Consider the following 23,903-nt stretch of genomic DNA (forward strand, 5'->3'; position numbering starts at 1 on the left):
TTCATTTAACTTCAACCAGGAGTGACACAAGAGCCAATAAAAAGTTGTAAATGTCTGACCGCTTGTGTTGCCTCATGATTCACAAAAAATATGCTTTGCTTTAGAATTTTAATGCATCCCAGGCTTTAATGCATCGCGAAGCATTGCCGAATCGAACTGAATCCAATCGTGACCCTCTGAATCGAATCGAATCGTGGCCCTCCGAATCGTAATGGAATCGAATCGTGAGGGCAGTGCCGATGCACACCTCTACTGATAAGACTCCAAGAGCCCCTTTGACGCTGAGGTGGCAAAATCCACGACCCTCGTTGCCCTGACAACAGTAACTCCCGAATCCTCCTGTCCAATCCACAAACAGACATGAATCCTAAACAACGCCCAACCACACCTTTCTTCTGCCCACAGCCCGCCCTGCGAGAGCCTTCAAAAATGTTTAACTAATCGTTGTCATTTTTCCCCGGGAACTTTTTCTTGACTTGTGGTATGGTGACCCTGAATCCTCGCCTGGATCCCTCTGTGTTGTGTGATCACTGTGGTGGTCCCTGCCCACACTCCCCTCTGCTGGCTTTTATTGTTCTAAGACTTCCTGTTTTGATATATGGAATCACTTCAATCTTGGCTCACCTGGGAGCGCACCTGCAGCTCATCAACAATCAACACTGCTCATAAGGATCGGCCTGGGCAGCAAGCAGGTGCCAGATGATTTTGCCAGTTATCATTGGTACATCGGCCAACTAAGCCTGTAGTTTGTGACTCTCGTCTTTGATTTCTTATCTAATTCCGTTTTTTGCCATCAGGACACCCACCCACCAAAGTCCTCGCAGGCACAGCTACAGCCATTGACTATTCAGCCCGCCAGCCGCTCAACACCTTTCCCTTGTATAATAAATATCACTTCACACATCATCTGTTTCCAGCTTGCATTTTGGTCCACATGAACTTTTGCCGACCTTGCCGTAACAATCGCTGTCGAACTGAATAAATTGTCAACTTGTGCTTCGAAGCCTTTTTCAGCTTTCAAAATGGAGTCAGTACAAGGAGTTAAGACTAGAGATGTCCCGAATTATCGGGTCCGATCACGTCATTTTCAAAGTCAGAATCTGCAAAAAAATATTGGCCATGCCTTTTTTAAATATAAATTAGGGCTGTCAAACGATAAAAATTTTTAATCGAATTAATGACAGCTTAAAAATTAATTAATTGTAATTAATCGCAATTCAAACCATCTATAAAATATGCCATATTTTTCTGTAAATTATTGTTGGAATGGAAAGATAAGACACAAGATGGATATATACATTCAACATACGGTACATAAGGACTGTATTTGTTTATTATAACAATAAATCAACAAGATGGCATTACCATTATTAATATTCTGTTAAAGCGATCCATGGATAAAAAGACTTGTAGTTCTTAAAAGAAAAATGTTAGTACTAGTTATAGAAATTTTATATTAAAATACCTCTTAATGTTTTCGTTTTAATAAAATTTGTAAAATTTTCAATCAAAAAAAAAACTAGTAGCCCGCCGTTGTTGATGTCAATAATTACTTATACAATGCTCATGGGTGCTGAAGCCTATAAAATCAGTCGCACCCAAGCGCCAGCAGAGGGCGGCAAAACTACATTAAACACAACAAGTGAGCGTTCCACTGTACTGTCATTTAAATCTGTCTGAGCGGGCCATCTGCGTTAATTGCGTCAAATATTTTAACGTGATTAATTAAAGAAATTAATTAACACCCGTTAACGCGATAATTTTGACAGCCCTATTTGTTATGTACCCTTTGTTGGCAATAACGGAGGCCAAACAATTTTCTGTAACTCTTCACAAGCTTTTCACACACTGTTGCTGGTATTTTGGCCCATTCCTCTATGCAGATCTCCTCTAGAGCAGTGATGTTTTGGGGTTGTCGCTGGGCAACACGGACTTTCAACTCCCTCCGCAGATTTTCTATGGAGTTGAGACCTGGAGACTGGCTATGCCACTCCAGGACCTTGAAATGCTTCTTACGAAGCCACTCCTTTGTTGCCCTGGCTGTGTGTTTGGGATCACTGTCATGCTGAAAGACCCAGCCACGTCTCATCTTCAATGCCCTTGCTGATGGAAGGAGATTTTCACTCAAAATCTCTCGATACACGGCCCCATTCATTCTTTCCTTTCCACAGATTAGTCGTCCTGGTCCCATTGCAGAAAAACAGCCCCAAAGCATGTTTCCACCCCCATGCTTCACAGTGGGTATGGTGTTCTTCAGATGCAGTTCAGTATTCTTTCTCCTCCAAACACGAGACCTTGTGTTTCTACCAAAAAGTTCTATTTTGGTTTCATCTGACCATAACACATTCTCCCAGTCCGCTTCTGGATCATCCAAATGCTTTCTAGTGAACCGCAAACAGGCCTGGACGTGTACTGGCTTCAGCAGGGGGACACATCTGGCAGTGCAGGATTTGAATCCCTGGAGGCGCATTGTGTTACTGATAGTAGCCTTTGTTACTGTGGTCCCAGCTCTCTGTAAGTCATTCACTAAGACCCCCCGTGTGGTTCTGGGATTTTTGCTCACCGTTCTTGTTATCATTTTTGACGCCACGGGGTGAGATCTTGCATGGAGCCCCAGATCGAGGAAGATTATCAGTGGTCTTGTATGTTTTCCATTTTCTAATAATTGCTCCCACAGATGATTTCTTTACACCAAGCGAAGAGTTGCCAACAAAGGGTACATAACAAAGTATTGAGATGAACTTTTGGGATTGACCAAATACTTATTTTCCACCATGATTTGCAAATAAATTCCTTAAAAATCAGACAATGTGATTTTCAGTTTTTTTTGTTTTTTTTCCACATTCTGTCTCTCATGGTTGAGGTTTACCCATGTTGACAATTACAGGCCTCTCTAATCTTTTCAAGTAGGAGAACTTGCACAACTGGTGGTTGACTAAATACTTACTTGCCCCACTGTATGTGTTTTTTGTAGATCATCCACATGCGGGACATGTACTCCACGGTCATCGACATCCACCGCCTCCGCCAGAAGGAGCAGAAGCATCACCTCCAGCACAACTATGCAAGAGAGGACCCCCGAAGCTACGCTGACGATAACCCCATCTTCGCCTTCTCTTCTTGGGCCGCGAACGCCGCATCCCCCGAGGAAGAGGCGCTACTTAGGGACGAGGAGTCTCGCGGGCGGCCGGATCAACCTCGTTTGGATTGCAGTTTCGCGGGTCTGCTAGCACCGCTTTACAAGGACCGTGCTCCATCTGAAGGGGCGGACCCGGAAAGGGGCGTCCACCGCGCACGCTCTATTGTATCATCTTCCATCTCGGCGTTCACGCTACCCGTCATCAAACTTAACAATTGCGTTATCGACGAACCGGAGATGGAAGCTATCACGGAGGAGGACAGAGGAGAGCGCGGGAGGGACGAGGGGTTGAGTTTGTGCCCGGTTGGCGCCACGGCGTCACTAGCGGTTCCGGTTGCTAGCTTGGCAAAGGCTTCTAAATCGCCACGCTTGCATCGAAGTAACTCTGCATCCTCGTCCTCATCCGGTTCCTCCCTAGCGCCGTCCTCTACCTCAGGTTGTTGGCTTTCCCCCGGCGCCGCCCGTTCTGACTTTGGTTCCAATTCGTCCCTACATATGCTAGGCAGCCACTCCAAATCTTTGGATCTGGAGCGGCAACCTAGCATGCTAAGCGTACATCGTGATCAGCATAAGCACCCCAGCTGGCCGCGCCTGGACCGCAGCAACAGCAGTCGTAGCATCAAGGGCTACACCCGGCTGGAGGACCGGGGTGACGAGCACCTTGCGACGACGCTTCTACTGCCGGCCGCCGCCGCTAGGCGGGACTACAGCAAGCGAGAGAAGCTGCTCATGATTTCTCGCTCGCATAACAATCTAAGCTTTGAGCACGAAGACTCGAGCGGCGGGACGATGAAACGGGGCAGCTCCGAGACACGTTTTTGAGGACCGCAATTGCCGTTTCAACGCAATTTCCTGTTAAAATAAATGTCCTGTCCGTTTGAGATGATTTCTGAAGCAAATAATAGACTTCGGGCAAGGTTACGGCTTGATAAAAGGCTTTGAAAGAAGCATTTCCAGGAGTAACAATAAAAAAAAATACTGGTGGAGAGCTGCAATTTCAGCAAGGTCATCTTGAAAGTGCTTTTTGTATTTCTGCTTTCGTACAAAATGAAGTTTCTTTCAGAACAGGCCTCATTCCTGGATGGGAAAACGTCAGGATGGTGGGTGGTGGTCTTTTACTTAAGACTTCAAATTCGCTCAGATAGTTTGAAAACAGAAATTTTGGTTCACTCCAACTCGTCCAATTCATGATCACGTTTAAATGCCATTCATGATAGATGTCCAATTAATTTAAACAGGAAGGGGCTTCACACAACAAGCTTGAACTCATTTCAGGGCAAGTGACTTTTTGTTTACAAAAAAACAACAACAAAAAGTAGGGCTGTCAAACGATTAAAATTTTTAATCGAGTTAATTATAGCTTAAAAATTAATTAATCGCAATTAATCGCAATTCAAACCATCTATAAAATATGCCATATTTTTCTTTAAATTATTGTTGGAATGGAAAGATAAGACACAAGATGGATATATACATTAAACATACGGTACATAAGGACTGTATTTGTTTATTATAACAATAAATCAACAAGATGGCATTAACATTATTAACTTTCTGTTAAAGCGATCCATGGATAGAAAGACTTGTAGTTCTTAAAAAAAAAAAATGTTAGTACAAGTTATAGAAATTTTATATTAAAACCCCTCTTAATGTTTTCGTCTTAATAAAATTTGTAAAATTTTCAATCAAAAAATAAACTAGTCGCTCGCCATTGTTGATGTCAATAATTACTTACACAATGCTCATGGGTGCTGAAGCCTATGAAATCAGTCGCACCCAAGCGCCAGCAGAGGGCGGCAAAACTCTATAAAACACAATTAACAAGTGAGCGTTTCACTGTACCGTCATTTAAATCTGTCTGAGCAGGACATCTGCGCTAATTGCGTCAAATATTTTAACGTGATTAATTTTTAAAAATTAATTAATGCCCGTTAATGCGATAATTTTGACAGCCCTAAAAAAAAAAAGCAAACATTCAAAAACACACGTGTGGAAATCAATTTTTGGGTCATGTAGGCCACAGTACTAACGTAACACATAAAACAAAAATACACTCTAGTTGTATCCTCCTATTAAAAAAGTGTATTGTTGCCACCCCCCCGACACCCCAAAAAATCTAGTACATTGTATCACTGTATCACATCATGTAAAAATGTTATAATTATCATGTGAAAACATGATATTCATGTAAAACATGGCAACCACCATGTAAAAAGATGATAATTATGTAAAAATTTGATAATTGTCATGTAAAAACCTGATAACTACCATGTAAAACGTGATCACTATCATGTAAAACGTGTCAATGTTTAAAAATGTGATAATCTAAAAACGTCATACCTATAATATAAAAACGTGTTAACTATCATGTAAAAAATAGGGCCGTCAAACGATTAAAATTTTTAATCGAGTTAATTACAGCTTAATAATTAATTAATCGTAATTAATCGTAATTCAAACCATCTATAAAATTTGCCATATTTTTCTGTAAATTATTGTTGGAATGGAAAGATGACACACAAGACGGATATACGTATGCATTCTACATATGGTACATAAGTACTGTATTTGTTTATTATACCAATAAATCAACAAGATGGCATTAACATTATTAACATTCTCTTAAAGCGATTCATGGATAGAAAGACTTGTAGTTCTTAAAAGATAAATGTTAGTACAAGTTATAGAAATTTGATATTAAAACCCCCTCTTAATGTTTTCGTTTTATTAAAATTTGTAAAATTTTCAATCAAAAAATAACCTACAGTAGTAGCTCGCCATTGCTGATGTCAATAATTAAACCATGCTCACTCAGGGCGCCAAACACCAAAAAACAAGTAACAAGCGGACATTACATTGTACTGTCATTTTAATCTTTTTGAGCGTGGCATGTGCGTTAATTGCGGCAAATATTTTAACGTGATTAATTTTAAAAAAAGAATTACCGCCCGTTAACGTGATAATTTTGACAGCCCTAGCAAAAATGTGATATTTATGTGAAAACGTGATCACTATCATATAAAAATGATAACTCTCATGTAAAAATGTGATAACTTCAATATAAAAATGTGACAACTATAATATAAAGACATTTTAGCTATCACGTAAAAACGTAATTATCACGTAAAAACGTGATAATTATGTAAAAAGGTAACATAAAAATGCGATAACTATCATGTAAAACATGCTAACATTTAAAAATGTGATGATTATAATGTAAAAATGCGATAACGATAATATAAAAAGGTGATAACTCACGTAAAAACGTGTTAACTATCATGTAAAAACGTGATAATTATGTAAAAACATGATAAGTATCATATAAAAACGTTAATTATGTAAAAATGTGATAACTACAATATAAAAACGTATTAATGATCATGTAAATCGTGTTAACATTTAAAAATTTGATGATTGTAATGTAAAAATTTGACAACTATAATATAAAAACGTGTTAACTATCACGTAAAAACGTGTTAACTATCACGTAAAAACGTGATAATCTAAAAACGTCATACCTATAATATAAAAACGTGTTAACTATCACGTAAAAAAGTGTTAACATTTAAAAATGGGATGTGATAACGTGATAACTATCACGTAAAACGTTTAACTATCATGTAAAAATGTGATATTTATGTGAAAACGTGATAAGTATCATATAAAAATGGTAACTCTCATGTAAAAATGTGATAACTTCAATACAAAAATGTGACAACTATAATATAAAAACATGTTAACTATCACGTAAAAACGTGTTAACTATCACGTAGAAACCTGATTATGTAAAAACGTGGTAAGTACATAAAATTGTTAACTATCATGTAAAAATGCAATAACTACAATATAAAAACGTGATAACTATCATGTCAAACATGTTTACATTGAAAAATGTGACAACTGTAATGTAAAAACGTGATAACTATAATATAAAAATGTGCTAACTATTACGTAAAAACGTGTTACCTATCATGTAAAAACGTGATAATAAGTAAAAATGTGATGAGTATCATAAAAAACGTTAACTATCATGTAAAAATGTGATAACTACAATATAAAAATGAAATAACTATCATGTAAAAACGTGTTAACATTTAAAAAAGTGATTTAATCTTTTCAAGTAGGAGAACTTGCACAATTGCTGGTTGACCAAATACTTATTTGCCCCACTGTATATCGTCCCTACCAATATTAAGACCAAACCTACGCCCTTGATGTATATATTTTTCAATTCTAGTCATCTTGCTAACAGTGCTTCTACATGAAAAATCTCAAATGACTCACCACAAATCATCCTAAAATACTGACAAACAACTAAAAGCCTCAAAATATGACGTCATCAGCGTCACCGTAGGAACAGGTAATAACCGCCACTCTTTTCAAGTAGGAACATCCAGTACAAGTGTCGCAGAGTGGGCAACAGAAGCAGTTTTGAGAAGAACGGCGACACTGCTGGTTACTTCCCGAGCGCGTCATTTTGAACGCAGATGGGTGAAGAGAACACAATGTGTAAAGTATGCAAATGGGAGCAGGCTCGTCATCGGGCAGGTGCTGTCCGTGCCTTGACGGACACCTACGCAAACGTCGCCGCGGTGACGGACGGGCACTTTGAAGTCAGGCCGGAAGAGAAGCGGCTATTTGATCGCATATTTATAGCCGCGTCAACAGAAAATCAATGACTTTGAAGAGGTGCAGCTCACCACAAAGATAGCATTGATTATTGTTTGTTTTCATCTACAGTATATTGGTTGCTCATTGCCATTGACGACAGTGGACGTCCAATTCATTTCAACTGGTTCATTCGCCCCTCCCAGTCAAAATGGATTGGACGTCCAATGCCGTGAATGGCGTTGAAAGATGAGCATTCACAGCCAAGCCTCCCAGTTTAAATGAATTGGACAGCTTTGGATGTCAAAGGCAGGCAATTAGTTAATTGTGGGTGCTTTCCTTGTTAGTTTTAGGGGACATACTGTTGATTTTAGGGTATTTCCTGGTCACTTCGACTTCATTAGTTGTCAGGGTCCCCCCGGGATTTATAAATCTAAATTCAAGACTTTTAAGACCTTTTTTAATGCCATTTCAACTGAAAATTAATACTTTTCTCGCACCCATTATTTAGATAATATTGAATCATATTTTAAAAAAATAAAGCACTGAACATCAAATTTAACCTCAATTACTAAGTGTGCTTGACAAAAGAATGCACATTTATTGAAGATACAATTAAAACACATTTAAATATAAGGTCTTTCAGAATCCCCCCCCCCCCCCAAGGATAAAATGGATTTTACACTATTATTGTAAAGCAACTTCAGAAATTACATTTGCAATACAACAGGTTTCCCTTTTAAGAGGACCTTGTCAAGGTGGTAGGTAGGTGATTGTCAAGTTGGCCACCTTAACTGTAAAGTGCTTGCATTTGGCAGTGAAAGTTTGATAAAAACAGCCACTAAATGGCAGTAGTTTACCATTAATTACCACAAAATAAAAAAGCTACACATGACCATTTCCCTTGGTAATTGTTTTTTTCTAATCACATTACAAGAAGTTTAAAAAATACACATGTTAATCCTTTGTTAGCTATTGAAGACATTTCTTTTAATCAGATAGAGAAAATCCATACTCTTATTTAATCAAGAAAAACTTTCAAATATACCAGGAGGTGTTTTACTATCACCTACATTATAATTTGCCTATCACCATGCCATGTTATTCAGATCAACGTTACTACGTTACCCCACACTCATTCCAATAATAGACACTGTCAACCGTGTTGTGTATCTGAGAGTGATTGTGAATCACTCCGGTTTATCCATGCTAAGGCTAGTGCACCTGCCAATACCCCATTGAACATGGCTAACTCTTGAGTTAAAACTGCGAAATTCACATTCATTCGAAAGGCAAACCGTGCAGAAATACATTATTGCATCTAACACATTTTAATTGAAGAAATTGGAAACTTACTTTGAAATGTTAAGCAGGTCCACTGCCTTTGCATGACTGCGACCCAAAGTATCTGGATGCGACTTGGTCGCCAATCCAATACCTCACATGCTGGTCCAACTGTTTGGACTTGGTTGTCTTGTTGAGGCTTTCGTCGAACATAACAACTAAGGCATCTGAGCAGTTCCTTGCATTAGCACAAAGTACTGTGCGATTGCCTGCTGTTGTGATGTTGATGCTAATGATGCTAACGGCGCGCACGCACGAGGTGCAGCGCATCGTAAAAATTCTACGCGTCATCTTCGTTATGGATTTAAAAAAAAAAAAAAATTCGTCACGGATATAATTTAGGTTGCACTGAGATGTTCTTGAAAATTAAAACCACGGTGAAAAAATTCCAGACTTACGACAGCTAATTTAATGCTTTTAATACTTTTAATAATGGAAAACTAAATTCATTGCTTTTTTTAATACTTTTAATAACCCGCGGGTGCCCTGGTTGTACTTCATGTACTCTTACGGGAGAGGGCATAATGTGGAATTGGGCGAAAAAAAATACTTCAAAACGTAAATTAGACGGGCTGATATCAAATTCTGATGGTTTGATAGCTTTGAGCAAACATTATGTTATCATGGAGTAAAAGTCTAAGGTTGAAATTGTATTTTCTTCAGAATATTGGGGATTAAAATTAGGGCTGTCAAAATAATCGCGTTAATGGGCGGTTATTTTTTTTAAATTAATCACGTTAAAATATTTGACGCAATTAACGCACATGCCCCGCTCAAACAGATTAAAATGACAGCATAGTGCAATGCCAACTTGTTACTTGTGTTTTTTTGGAGTTTTGTCGCCCTCTGCTGGTGCTTGGGTGTGACTAATTTTATGGGCTTAAGCACCCATGAGCATTGTGTAATTATTGACATCAACAGTGGCGTGCTACTAGTTTATTTTTTGATTGAAAATTTTACAAATTTTATTAAAACGAAAACATTAAGAGGGGTTTTAATATAAAATTTCTATAACTTGTACTAATATTTATCTTTTAAGAACGACAAGTCTTTCTATCCATGGATCGCTTTAACAGAATGTCAATAATGTTAACGCCATCTTGTTGATTTATTGTTATAATAAACAAATACAGTACTTATGTACCATATGTTGAATGTATATATCCATCTTGTGTCTTATCTTTCTATTCCAACAATAATTTACAGAAAAATATGGCATATTTCATAGATGGTTTGAATTGCGGTTAATTACGATTAATTAATTTTTAAGCTGTAATTAACGCGATTAAAAATTTTCGTTTGACAGCCCTAATTAAAACACAACTCATGACAACCTTTGGTACAGTAATAAATACTTTACATTATAAGTTAATGAGGCACTTATTTCAAAGATCTGAGACATTTTCTCATCGGAATCCATGGTGAAGTGTCTCAAAACTTTTGACCAAGGGTGTACTATGGAATTTAAAAAATTTCCAAAAACAATTTTTGTGGGACACTGGAAGCCAAAATGTATTTGTTTTTGTAAACATTTTTTTTAACAAATATTGAAATTTTATCAAAGCAACACTAGGTAACCTTTCAGTTTTGGTCGATTTTAGCGACGCCAGTGAACAAAAGCTGTAGTTTTTTCCCTGAAGGAAGACTGTGTTTCCCATAAGAGCCAGCGCACACCCGCACAGTGTCGTAAAATCATGATCTCCTGGTCGCCTGCAGATGGATTAAACGACATTTTTGGTTCCAGCGGCTGTCTGAAGGTAGCCTGAAACTCCAGACTCACCGCTGTTCCAGCTATAGAGTTTGGCGACTGTTCAGCGGATCAAATTCCCAGGGCGGGGTAAGCCACAGCAAACAGACAGCAGAGTGGACCAATCAGCGACGGGCGGACGTGACCTTGATAAAGCGACAAGAAACTCTAGCGCGAGGATGTAAACATACGAGGTGAGCGGAGAAGTTTATTCAACATGGCTAACGCGAGACAGACTGTTGGTTTTAGCGACTCAATGTGTTTTTTGGTCATTTAAAACTGAATTTACCGCGGATAGAAACAGATTCTTGGCTCTCCTGTTCACCATCTATGTTGTTGTGGAGACGACTTCCAACGCGCAAGAGTGACGTTGCTCGTTAAAAACACGTCACGCAAATAAACGAATCTGATTGCACGGATGATTTTGTTCAGGCTCAAGAGGCTGGAACAGCAGTGAGTCTGGAGTTCCAGGCTAGTCTGAAGGATGAATAGTAATAAGGTAATGAAGTTGTGGCTAAACAGTAGCATGCGACAGTTAGCAACCATGTGCCTTAGTGTGGCTAAAACTCGTGAGCGCTGACAAGTCACGCCAGCAGGTGAAAGTCAGTGTTTATTCTTGAGTATCCTGGTAGCCTCCCTTTTTTTCCCCTCCTTGGATGAAACTTTTTGTCTCTTTTGGTGCTCTGCCATCTTTGCAAAATTCGCGCAAAAGCCAACTTTCATCTTTTTTAAAGAATGGTGAAAAGGAGAATTGACGAATGCCGTAAAGTAGTCGGCACATTTGTAGTTTTTCTGTGTGGCAGGGTTCCTGCCATCCTCCACAAAGTTAATTAGTGCCGGTGAAAGCGAAACAGACCACCTCAAGATATAAAAGAGCTGTTATGAGTGTTATGAAAATATTTTATAAATGTTGAAAAGTTACCTTGTGTTGCTTTGACAATACTATATTAATTATATTATTATATAATTTATTTTTTAATTATATTATTAGTTATCCGATAAATACCGATAACCGATATCCTGAAGTTGCCCAACCCAAAAATTAAAAACTGACACCGATATATTTGGTCATGGACTTAACATATTATTGCTAATTGTATTGTTATGCCCCATTGGATGTTTTAATAATGATAAATGTAACAACTTTAAGGTTTTCCAAATTAAATAAAAATTCTGTGAAAAATAAGAGAACAACTTCAACTAAAGTTAGAGAAAAAAGTGCCACAATAATGTCCTGTATTACCGTAATTTTCAGACTATAAGGCCCACCTGACTATAATCTGCCACCCACCAAATTTGACACGAAAATGGCATTTGTTCTTAGATAAACCGCACTGGACTATAAGCCGCAGCTGTCCTCATGGTATTATGGGATATCTACACCAAAAGATATTAACCGGTAACACTTTAATTGACAGCGGCATCATTCGACTGTCATGAGACCAAATCAACCACCATGAAGCTTCAATTGGCCATCACTGCTCCTTTGGGGGAGACAGTCAACCTCTTCTGCTACCTGCTGTCAATACTGTTGTTTTTCCAACATGCCTCCTAGCATGCATTGCAGCAATCCAAACGAAATAATCAAAATTCATGTTCTGTGCTCATTATTTCTTCAGTTACTGATCCAGTTGTTTCATTAATTGCTAGTTATGGTAATTGATAACACTTTATTTGACAGTGGTGCCATAAGACTGTTGTTAGATAATCATAATTATGACATGACACTGTCATAAGCATTTGTGAATGCTTATAACAGATGTCATTTAGTGTTATCTGGCAAATTATCAAACTTTTGAATGGATGTAAAATATCCGAGCTTGACATAAATGGATTTAGTGACATAATTTGCCGGATGACATCTGTCATAGGATTCAGTAATGCCCATGTAGTGTCATGTCATAATTATGACAGTGTTATGACAGTCTTTTGACGCCACTGTCAAATAAAGTGTTACCTATTAACCCAAATGAATAAACAAATAAGCCGCACTGGACTCAAAGGATTCAAAATGAAGGAAAATAGTAGCGGCTTATAGTCTGAAAATTACGGTAATAAGATAACTTGAAATGAGCCAAAATGTCCATAATTAACTCAAAGAGCCACTAGGGGCTGACCAAAGCATTACAAATGCAGGTAGGCAATCATAGCACATGCCAAAGAAATTACAATTCCCAAGATGCATTTTGCTGGGCTTTTGCACAGATTTTTAAAAAACTTTTCTTAATGACTATTTCAATCTGGTGACGCAGTAGTTCTATGTGATGTGTTCATAATGAATTATTTTTCATTTTTTGTTTATTTTATTTGCGCACCGTGTGTGTTCAGGGGTTTTCCCTCAGTTAACAAATCCCAAGCATCTTAGTTTGGAGACATCTAGGGGCCACTCTAAGCACAACGGCTGTGCTAAGCTGTGACCAGCCCATGCACAAAGGCTTGCACATTAATTTTTACTGTATAAATAAAAATTTAAAATTTAAAACATTTATTTTTAAGTTAGTTAAAGTTCCCTATTAGTGGGTGAACAATTGATTTAGGGCTCCAGCTATCGATTATTTTAGTAGTCGATTAATCGATGAACTAGTTTGTCGAATAATCGAGTAATCGGATAAGGAACATGAAAAATTAAAATACCTGAGCTGAGCCTCAAACGGTATTAAAAAAAAAATAATAATAAATAAGGATCTATGTGTAACAAAAGAACAATTGGCTAACTTACATGGCAAAAGTCCGCTAGCTTAAATGCTATAAAACAGTAACGTTTTTTAAAACATTTTTTTAACAATGCTCTGAACAAATGGTTCAGGCACATATTTCCACAAAAAATGGCTAAATATACTCATAAACTAAATTATGAATGCATTAAAAAAATAACATTAGCTCAAACAAAAACTTTGCTTATGTTGGTCTTAACATGGAGCAGCTGGATTCACCCATGTGAAATGAGGCAGACTAGAGGGCAGTGTATCCACTTAAAATCAATAAAACTGAATACAAACACTTTCAAAATAAAACATTACGCCACAATAATCAAACGAATACTTGAATCAGCAAAATTTAATTTGAATTAATCGAGTTAATCGATTAATCGTTGCAGCACTAAATTGATTACATTTCTCTGGTTTTAATAGAGAAATTAGCTTGAAAAAAAAACTCAATAGTTACTTAAGATTGGTTGCTTGATTTAATTCCTTTGGTTTACTTTTTAATTTTATCTGCCGTTCTTATAGGCAGTATAATTGAAATGTGTCCAAACCCCCTACCTTTACTAACCTAGCGTACGGTTTTAAATTAAAAAAACCAACAGGGGGATTCGGTTTCTTCCTCGATTCAAATAAAACGAACACGACCCCGAATCTCGTAATTGATTCTCACATGGCGATGATGTGAAACACTGCTGCCACTTCTTGTCACTTTGCGCTGACTGGAGACCAATTAAGATGCTTGACTGGAAGACCCTCAAGGTGACAGTTCGGTATTCTGTGCGTGTGGGTGCTAGACGGGTTGCCAAGGCAACCATCGGGCTCTGTTTTGGACCCCCCGCCTCGGTCGGAAAGTTAAAAACCGCAGGGTGGACGTGCCGCTAAAGGTCAACAAAGTGTATTTTGTTTAACTCATTGGGTGCCATTGACGGCCATAGACGATCACTCCATCCATCCATCATGCGTGTCTCTGTGTACTTCCTGTAGCTCGAGGCATTATCTGCCCACTCAAGCAATCAAGCAGAGGCCTCCCACATCCCTCCTAACGAGCCAATTAAATCATCGCTGCTGCAAGGAGCGACCCTCGGGCCCATCTTGTCCGATTTTTTGTCTCCTTGGATGAAATGGACACGCTAACCACTAACGTTCCCTTTTCCGCGTGTCAAAATAATGCATATTTGCACTGGAGCGGCATGAATTATACACATGCGCATAATGTAACAGAAACATTGTGTGACTATGATGGATGGAGGTCTGTAATGGTGTTAAATAGCTTTCTGGCAGGGTCATACAGTCCCTGACAAAAGTCTTGTCGCTTTTCCATTTTGTAGAAACAATTGCTAATAACTAGTGTTGCACCGATACCATTTTTCGGCCCAGATACCGATACCCTGCTGTGGAGTTTAGGCCTAGGCCGATACCGATTCCATACCGATACCACTTTGATTGAAATACATATATGTATACAAAGTGAATGCAGTAGAACTTTTTGTTGCATACCTGGTATAGGTGACAATAGTTAAATAAACTTTTGGCCCTCAAAGGCCAAAATAGTGCTAAATTCGTGATATTAAAACATGTATAATACTAGCCCAACTGTAAGAAAGTGAAAATAAAATAAATAAATATTAAATAAACTTTTTTAAACCCTGAGTTTTGGCTCTCAAAGGCCAAACAGTGCAACTTTCCTGAAATTATAAGTAATAATAATTGACCACAGCATCCTGTCTCTCTATTAGCCTCCCTCTCTGTGCACCATCAGCAACACACACTTAGCCGCTTAGCTTATTTTGCCTACTTCTACAGCACTTTTGAAGAGGCTTGCCACCAGTCCTTTGAAACAAGGAATCGTTCCGAATTGGGAATTAAAAGTTGCGTTCCGTATTGAACCAATACGGAATATATACAGATATATTTCTATGCATTTTAGGAGTTTTGGGGATGTCCCTTTTTTTTTTGTTGCCTGTACGGCTTTGGCCGCGAGGGGGGGGCGTCCCTTATTTCTATTTCTGAAATGTGGCAACCTCACTTTTGAAACAGGTCTCAAATTACTGCGGCATTTTTTTCACTACAATAAAAGTAAAGTAGACGAAGTGAGCTGACCTTTCACTTGGTAACAGTTGCTGCTGTTGTAGCCTCAAACCCTGTGTTCGTTCACGTTTCGTCTTCAAATGTTTTATCAGGTTCAAGGTATTGCAACTGGCCAATTTAACTCCACCTCTCAAAACTTTCTGGCCGCAACTCTTGCATGCAGTTATTGTACTCGACGGAGATTATAAACTGAAATATGTCCAGACGGCCGACATTTTCCTTTCATAGTTTGTTTTTCCTACATATGAAAAAGCTGCACGGGCATTGGTTAAAAGTGGCTATTGGACTGCTCTCATTGTTCTGGAGCAGGCCAATCGCGATAGCTGCTTGGCATGCAATGTGATCACGTGTCATGACACAACGGAGAGTATAGTGAGCTTCAGGAGAAAAAAAGGCTGCGGGCAAGTGTATAATACTGGACCGGTAAATGGTATCGGCGCCCTCTTTGTTGGTACTCGGCGATACAGATACCACCATTTCGGGCCGGATCGGGCCCCTCTGCCGATACTGGTATCGGTATCGGTGCATCTTTACTAATAACCTGGCTTTTAATTATTCAATTGGTTTGAGAGATGGCTCATTTGAAAGCTAAGACCCTCCCAAATGATGTTGAATGTACAAAAATATATTTGTTTCACTGAAAAAAGATTTCTCATTTAATGAAGTCATAAAGGTCACATTATGGCAAGACAAAAGTTTTGTCGCCTACAGAAAGTAGTGCGAAAATTGAACAAAAAATCTACTTCAAATACAGAAATATGTTACATAACATAAGCGAATTAAGTAGTGGTGCTGTGAGATCCAAATGTAATATTTTGTATGACTTAGGGCTGCAGCTATCGATTATTTTAATAGTCGATTAATCGATGAACTAGTTAGTTCGAATAATCGAGTAATCGGATAAACATAAAAAAATTTAAATACCTGAGCTGAGCCTCAAACGGTATAAAAAAAATAAATAAATAAGGATCTATGTACATAGTATGTACATAGCAAAAGTCCGCTAGCTTAAATGCTATAAAATACGAACTTTTTTTTTTTTTTTTTTTGCAATGCTCTTAACAAATGGTTCAGACACATGTTCCCACAAAATTTGGCTAAATATACCGTTAAACTAAATTATGAATGCATTAAAAAAACATTAGCGCAAACAAAAACCTACGTTATGTTGGTCTGAACAGGGAGCAGCTGGATTTGGCCGTGTAAAATGAGGCAGAAAAGAGGGCATTGTATCCAACCATATCAATAAAACTAAATGCAAACACTTTCAAAAACACAACATTATAATGCCACTTTAATTAAAGGAATATTCGAAGCAGCAAAATTTAATTCGAATAATTTTTTCTAATCGAATACTCGAGTTAATCGATTAATCGTTTCAGCACTAGTATGACTTCCATGGGCTTCGGCGAGGATTCATACAATTTATTGATGAAGCCATCAGGAACATCAAAGAAAGCAGTCTTGCGTGCCTCCCAGAGTTCATCAACATTCTTGGGTTTCGTCTTCCATGCTTCCTCTTTCATCCAACCCCAGATATGCTCAATGATGTTCATGTCTGGTGACTGGGCTGGCCAATCCTGGAGGACTTTGATCTTCTTTGCCTTGAGGAACTTGAGGTAGAGATTGAAGTATGCGATGGAGCACCATCCTGCTGCAGAATTTGTCCCTTTTTATGGTTAGGAATAGAGATGTCCTGATCGATCGGGATGCCGATCGATCGGGTCCGATCACGTCATTTTCAAAGTATCGGAATGCCTTTTTTTAATATATATATATTTTTTAATTAAATCGTTTTCTAATTGTATTTAACGTTACAGACATAATATGTTACACTTATCCAGAGTCTTTAGTTTAGGCTTAAGGTACGGTTATCAAATTTATCCCAATAATGGCGGTAATTAATTTTTTAAAAAATGTATCACGTTAAAATACTTAACGCAATTAACGCATGCGCTGCACGACCCACTCACGCAATGTCACGCTCAATCTGTAATGGCGCCGTTTTACCTATATAGAGAGATAAAAGGCAGCGTAAAATGAGTAGAGTGAATTTTGGCAGCCTTTGGAGCCTTTTTTTAATTGGCTAAAGCCTTACAATCCCTCTCCCAGCATTGCGAAGAAGCAATGTGGGGAAGCAAGGTAGCAGTTGATCATTTTCTTAACACATTATGTTATTTCCCAACGCAGAGAAGATATGTCAATTAATAGCACTACGCACAGTCATGGTTGCTAAAGGCATGTTACATCCACCCATCATGCATTTGGGCATGGCCTTCAGTATCATTTACTGAAAGCTCAACAAATACATTAGATGGCAATATTTAGTCACAATATACGAAGTCACAAGTCATTCTATCCGTGGATCCCTCTCACAGAAAGAATGTTAATAATGTAAATGCCAACTTGAGGATTTATTGTCATAATAAACAAATACAGTACTTATGTACTGTATGTTGAATGTATATATTCGTCCGAGTTTTATTCTTTTTTTTTCTTAATGCATTGCCAAAATGTATATGATCGGCAGATACTCAAACTAAAACGATTGGGATCGGATCGGGAGCAAAAAAACATGATCGGAACACCCTAGTTAGGAATGTAAGAGGCAGCTAAAATTGATTTGTTGATATTTTGGACTATTTATGTTGCCTTCCGCCCTGCAGATCCCTTGCACACCCCATACTGGATGTAACCCCAGACCATGATTTTGGTAATGATGTAACCACCAAACATCTGTTTTCTGAATGAATCTCGGATCTATGCGGGCTCCAGTAGGTCTCCTGCAATATTTGCGGCAACTGTGGTGTATATCAATGGAAGATTCATCTGAAAAATCCATCTTTTACCACTTGTCAAGCGTCCATCCTTTTAACAGGCTGTGGGCCTTGGCAAATGCCACACGGTTTTTTAATTGTCTGCACCCTGAGAGATAAATAATCTGAAATATCAACAAATTTTAGTTGCCTCTTACATTCCTAACCATAAAAAGGGACAAATTCTGCAGCAGGATGGTGCTCCATCGTATACTTCAATCTCTACCTCAAAGTTCGTCGAGGCAAAGAAGATCAAAATCCTCCAGGACTGGCCAGCCCAGTCACCAGACATGAACATCATTGAGCATGTCTGGGGTAGGATAAAAACGGAAGCATGGAAGACGAAACCCAAGAATGTTGATGAACTCTGGGAGGCATGCAAGACTGCTTTCTTTGATGTTCCTGATGACTTCATCAATAAATTGTATGAATCCTTGCCCGACCGCATGGATGCAGTCCTTCAAGCCCTTGGAAGTCATACAAAATATTAAATTGGATCTCACAGCACCACTACTTAATTCGCTTATGTTATGTAACATATTTTTGTATTTGAAGTACATTTTTTGTTCAATTTTCACACTACTTTGTATAGGCGACAAAACTTGTCTTGCCAAAATGTGACTTTTATGTCTTCATTAAATGATCAATCTTTTTTCAGTGAAACAAATATATTTTTGTACATTCAACATCAATTGGGAGGGTCTTAGCTTTCATATGAGCCATTTCTGAAACCAATTGAATAATTAAAAGTCAGGTTATTAGCAATTGTTTCTACAAAATGGATAAGTGACAAGACTTTTGTCAGGGACTGTATTGCATGTACAGAATGGGTTTAGAAACAAATCTCTGAATTTACCTTAAAGCTCTATTTTGACGTGTCTTCATCATATCCTTTTTCACGTTTCTGAAGATTTGACTTCAAAGCCTCCCGTTGAGCTGCCTTAACCCCGTTAAGCACTTTGAGTCGGTGCATTTCTCAGCACTTCCAGTCGCTTTTCTACAAAATAAAGTGGAATGAAAAGGAGCGTTACAGACACAGAGTGACATGTCTGACCCTTTATAGGGCACACATTTAAAGCAACACTAGGTAACTTTTGAACTTTTATAGTTTATTTTCATAACATTTCTGATGATATGTCAACATAAGCAGATTTTAAGGGGGGGTGGCCGAAAAAAGTCATTGCATGTAATTGACTTTCCTTTATTTATATATATATATATATATATATATATATATATATATATATATATTAGGGCTGTCAAACGATTAAAATTTTTAATCGAGTTAATTACAGTTTAAAAATTAATTAATCGTAATTAATCGCAATTAATCGCAATTCAAACCATCTATAAAATATGCCATATTTTTCTGTAAATTATTGTTGGAATGGAAAGATAAGACAAGACGGATATATATACATTAAACATACGATACATAAGGACTGTATTTGTTTATTACAACAATAAATCAACAAGATGGCATTAACAATATTAACATTCTGTTAAAGCAGGGGTGCTCAAAGTTTTTTGCTCCAAGATCTACTTTTAAATGAGACAACCTCCCGCGATCTACCTTAAGAGCAACATATGGCGTTATGTTGCTCACAAAACACAAATAACTGTGTACGTTTAAAAAAATATAAATAAAAAATGGACGGTAAATTATGTTTGCTCACAAAACATAATTAACTATGTACATTTAAAAAAAAATATATATATATATATATTTTTTTTATGCTGCGAGCTACCCACACTAGCGTTGCGATCGACTGGTCGATCGCGATCGACGTAATGGCCACCCCTGTGTTAAAGCGATCCATGGATAGAAAGACTTGTAGTTCTTAAAAGAAAAATGTTAGTACAAATTACAGAAATTTTATATTAAAACCCCTCTTAATGTTTTCGTTTTAATAAAATTTGTAAAATTTTCAGTCAAAAAATAAACTAGTAGCCCGCCATTGTTGATGTCAATAATTACTTACACAATGCTCATGGGTGCTGAAGCCTATGAAATCAGTCGCACCCAAGCGCCAGCAGAGGGCGGTAAAACTCCATAAAACACAATTAACAAGTGAGCGTTTCACTGTACCGTCATTTAAATCTTCTCTGAGCGGGATATCTGCGTTAATTGCGTCAAATATTTTAACGTGATTAATTTAAAAAAATTAATTAACGCCTGTTAACGCGATAATTTTGACAGCCCTAATATTTTATATATATATATATATATATATATATATATATATGTATAGTAGTCGATTAATCGATGGACTACTTTGTTCGAATAATCGAGTAATCTGATAAGAAACTTGAAAAATTAAAATACTTGAGATGAGCCTCAAACGGTATAATACCTTTTTAAAATGACGATCTATGTACAACAAAAGAACAATTGGCTAACTAGAAAAAGTCTGCTGGCTTAAATGCTATAAAATGCTAAAGGTTTTTTACAATGCTCTTAACAAATGGTTCGGACACATATTCCCACAAAAAACAGCTAAATATACCTATAAACTAAATTATGAATGCATTGAAAACATTAGCTCAAACATTAGCTTTTTCGAGCACCTTAGACAGTTATTTGCTTTGCATATAATTTAAAAAATATATATATAAAATAGAGAAAAAATATTTTTAAAAATGATATTTTTCTTTGATTGAAAATATTTTTTTTTGATTGAAGCAACTTTTGGGGGGATTGAATGATTTAGATACAAATGTCCTAATCATAATATGGCCCAAACACAAAACGGATTGCTTCAATAAAAGAAAACTTTTTCAATGAAAAATTAAGTGTTCATATGCAAATTTTTCAATCTCAAATATTTTTTCGCATTCAAAAACTTTTTTCTATGTTTGAATTTTTTCTTTTTGAAAATCTGTATTTTTTTGAAGCAACTTATTTTTTTGATTGAATAATAAAGAGCAAAATGTCCTCGCCAAAATGTGGCCCAAGCACAAATCAACATTACTTCAATCAAAAAAATAAAAAAATCAAAGAAAAATAGCTGTCACATGCTTTTTTTTTTTAGTTTCAAATGTATTTTGCATTCAAACACAATTTTTTTTTTTGATTGAAGCGACTTTTTTTTGTATAAAATATATATTTTAATTGAAGAAACTTTTTTTTTTTTTAATTGAAGCAACTTTTTTTTGATTGAATAATAAAGACACAAATCTACCTCCATATGGCTCTGCCCGGGGGATACAATTTTTGACTGGGGTGACTACATTGGCATGACACCGCGGGCGTACCAAATTTAATGGATGACGATCTTGGCAAAAAGTAATGCCAAAGCAGCCTGATTTAGAACCATGGGAGACAAAAAACGCTCATTGTCAACTTATTATTTTAAATATTCTTGCAAGTTAATTTTATTGCTGACACTGCATTTTGGGGTCATCAACATGTTGTGCCCCCCCTGCCCCAAAAGTCAAACTCCGCCTATGTATGTTAACTGAGTTGAATGACACTTTTTTTTTATATCTTGAGGGGGTCTGTATCGCTTTCAACGGCACTCATTAACTTTGTGAAGGGTGGCAGGAACCATACCACACACAAAAAAAAAACTAAAATTTTGCTGCAGAGAAATGATAAATCATTCGTTTACGCTTACGTTTCTGCCTCTTGACACATCAATATGCCCTTCTACTTTATTGACTAATCAGAGTAGAGTTTTGTGTTCATCGCCCTCTAGCGGTTGGCCGCCATTACTAGGGTGTTTACACACCTATAGCAGCCCAGCATCAGTCAATGCAAACAGTAACATTAGCTGCTGTCAGATGAGCGCTGCTGCCGGTGAAGTCTTTGGAAAAAGGTCACCTGTTGAGCCAGAAGAGGCGCCTACAACCAAATCACTTTTGCATAATATATGGCTAAAAGCTAGCAAACGACGCAACAAAAGCAAATGCACTGATAGCATCATGCTATGTGGCGAACTGTATTGCTAAAGCCAAGAAACCTTTCACGATTGGGGAAGAACTCATTATGCCTGAGACTAAGGATATTTGCAGTCAAGTATTAGGAGAGGCACTGTTAAAATAGGTTGATTCAATGTATGGTGGGTTACAATTTCCCTGCACTTAATGTTTGTTTTTAGCCCCGTCATCGGGGTTATTTTGTGCCGAATCCTGCCGGAACAAGATCCGGCAACACTTGATTTTGGCCTCCTTCTGTTCCGGGACTTATTTGGGCAGATCCGGCACCTCTCCCGTATATAAGAAAATAATAACAAAAACGTTTTTAAAAATGTATTGTAATAGCCCCGAATGGGGGGAAAGAAGGAGAGGAGTCGATGGCTTTCTTCACTTTATTGTGGCAACAATAAGAAAACAATAAATAAAATGACAGCCTTTGCCTTGCAAAGCCCTATTGAATTCACTCAATGAATACTTTTTAACATTTTTTTTTTGAGTCAAGAGCATATTTGTTTGCTTTGATAGCAGCCAAAATTCACGATTAAAATTCGCTACCGCTTATTGAACACCAGAATAAAATTTACTTCTTTCACTTTGAATCCAATCTAAATGTGAGACATCATACTCTCACTGCCGTTCTTGTCAATCAAGCTGGCTTTCAGCTTGCTTTTAATAAAAGGATGATTATTCCTACTACTTCTCACGTCTTTGTGGCATTTTTTTTTTCACTGCTAGGTTTTTCTTCACTCTGACTGGTCCTCTCCCTCGGCGTGTCTCACGCGTCCACCCACAATCTTTCCTCACCCCGCTGTCGAGTCTCCCGGCACGAAAATTGCCATCCTTCTGTCATGCTAACACCAGCCTCCGAATTGCAAAATTGCAAAAAAAAAAAAAAAAAAAAACAATACAAAAGCTTTAGTTTTACAAAACGGCAGCCTTTTAATTAATTCTTTTCATGCACGAATTATGATTTTTTTTTCTATTTCTTGAATGTTCTTTTTACATTCAAATAGGATAGGGGTCTTAAACTTGTAGCCCGGGGGCCAATTGCAGCCCAGGGGATAGTATTTCGCGGGCCCCGTTTGAAATCCAATTGTATAGTTAGTGTTGCCTTCACGCATTTTGCAATAAAAAAAAAAAGATATATAAATAATTCTAAAATGAATAAATTAAGTAAAGGATCCAGTTTGGGAGAAAAATCTATTATATAAGTAATAAAAAATAAAAACACAAAAAACTACCGAGGGTTAAAAAAAAAATTGAAATAATTCCTAATTTAATTAAATAATTGAAAGATGAAATCCTAAAAAAAAAAAAAAAAAAAAAAAAAAAAAAAAAAAAAAAACTGCAGAATTAGTGTTGCCACCACGTATTTTGCAATTGAAAAAATATAAATGATTTTAAATAAAATAAATGAATTAAATGCAATTAAAAAAAAAAAAAAAAAAAAAAAAACATATATATATATAAATCTACATATAAATAATTATAAAATGAATGAATGAATTAAGTAAAGAATCCTTTTTTGGAGAAAAATA

General features: G+C 37.2%; 2 protein-coding genes across 2 annotated transcripts in view; one reads left to right on the forward strand and one right to left on the reverse strand.

Annotated features, from left to right (window-relative positions):
- Positions 1 to 9,858, forward strand: part of tmem200a (transmembrane protein 200A) — a 32,566-nt gene extending 22,708 nt beyond the window's left edge. Inside the window, exon 5 of the mRNA XM_057823041.1 lies at positions 2,975 to 9,858. Coding sequence (XP_057679024.1) covers positions 2,975 to 3,961 — 987 coding nt within the window. The 3' untranslated portion in view covers positions 3,962 to 9,858. The remainder of the gene's footprint in view (positions 1 to 2,974) is intronic.
- The window catches only part of tmem244 (transmembrane protein 244), a 79,543-nt gene that overhangs the window by 38,678 nt on the left and 16,962 nt on the right, over positions 1 to 23,903 (reverse strand). Inside the window, exon 3 of the mRNA XM_057823042.1 lies at positions 19,304 to 19,444. The gene's annotated coding sequence lies outside the window, so the exon portion shown is untranslated. The remainder of the gene's footprint in view (positions 1 to 19,303; positions 19,445 to 23,903) is intronic.

The sequence above is a fragment of the Corythoichthys intestinalis genome, chromosome 19, assembly GCF_030265065.1.
Source record: "Corythoichthys intestinalis isolate RoL2023-P3 chromosome 19, ASM3026506v1, whole genome shotgun sequence".
NCBI classification, from domain to species: Eukaryota; Metazoa; Chordata; class Actinopteri; order Syngnathiformes; family Syngnathidae; genus Corythoichthys; species Corythoichthys intestinalis.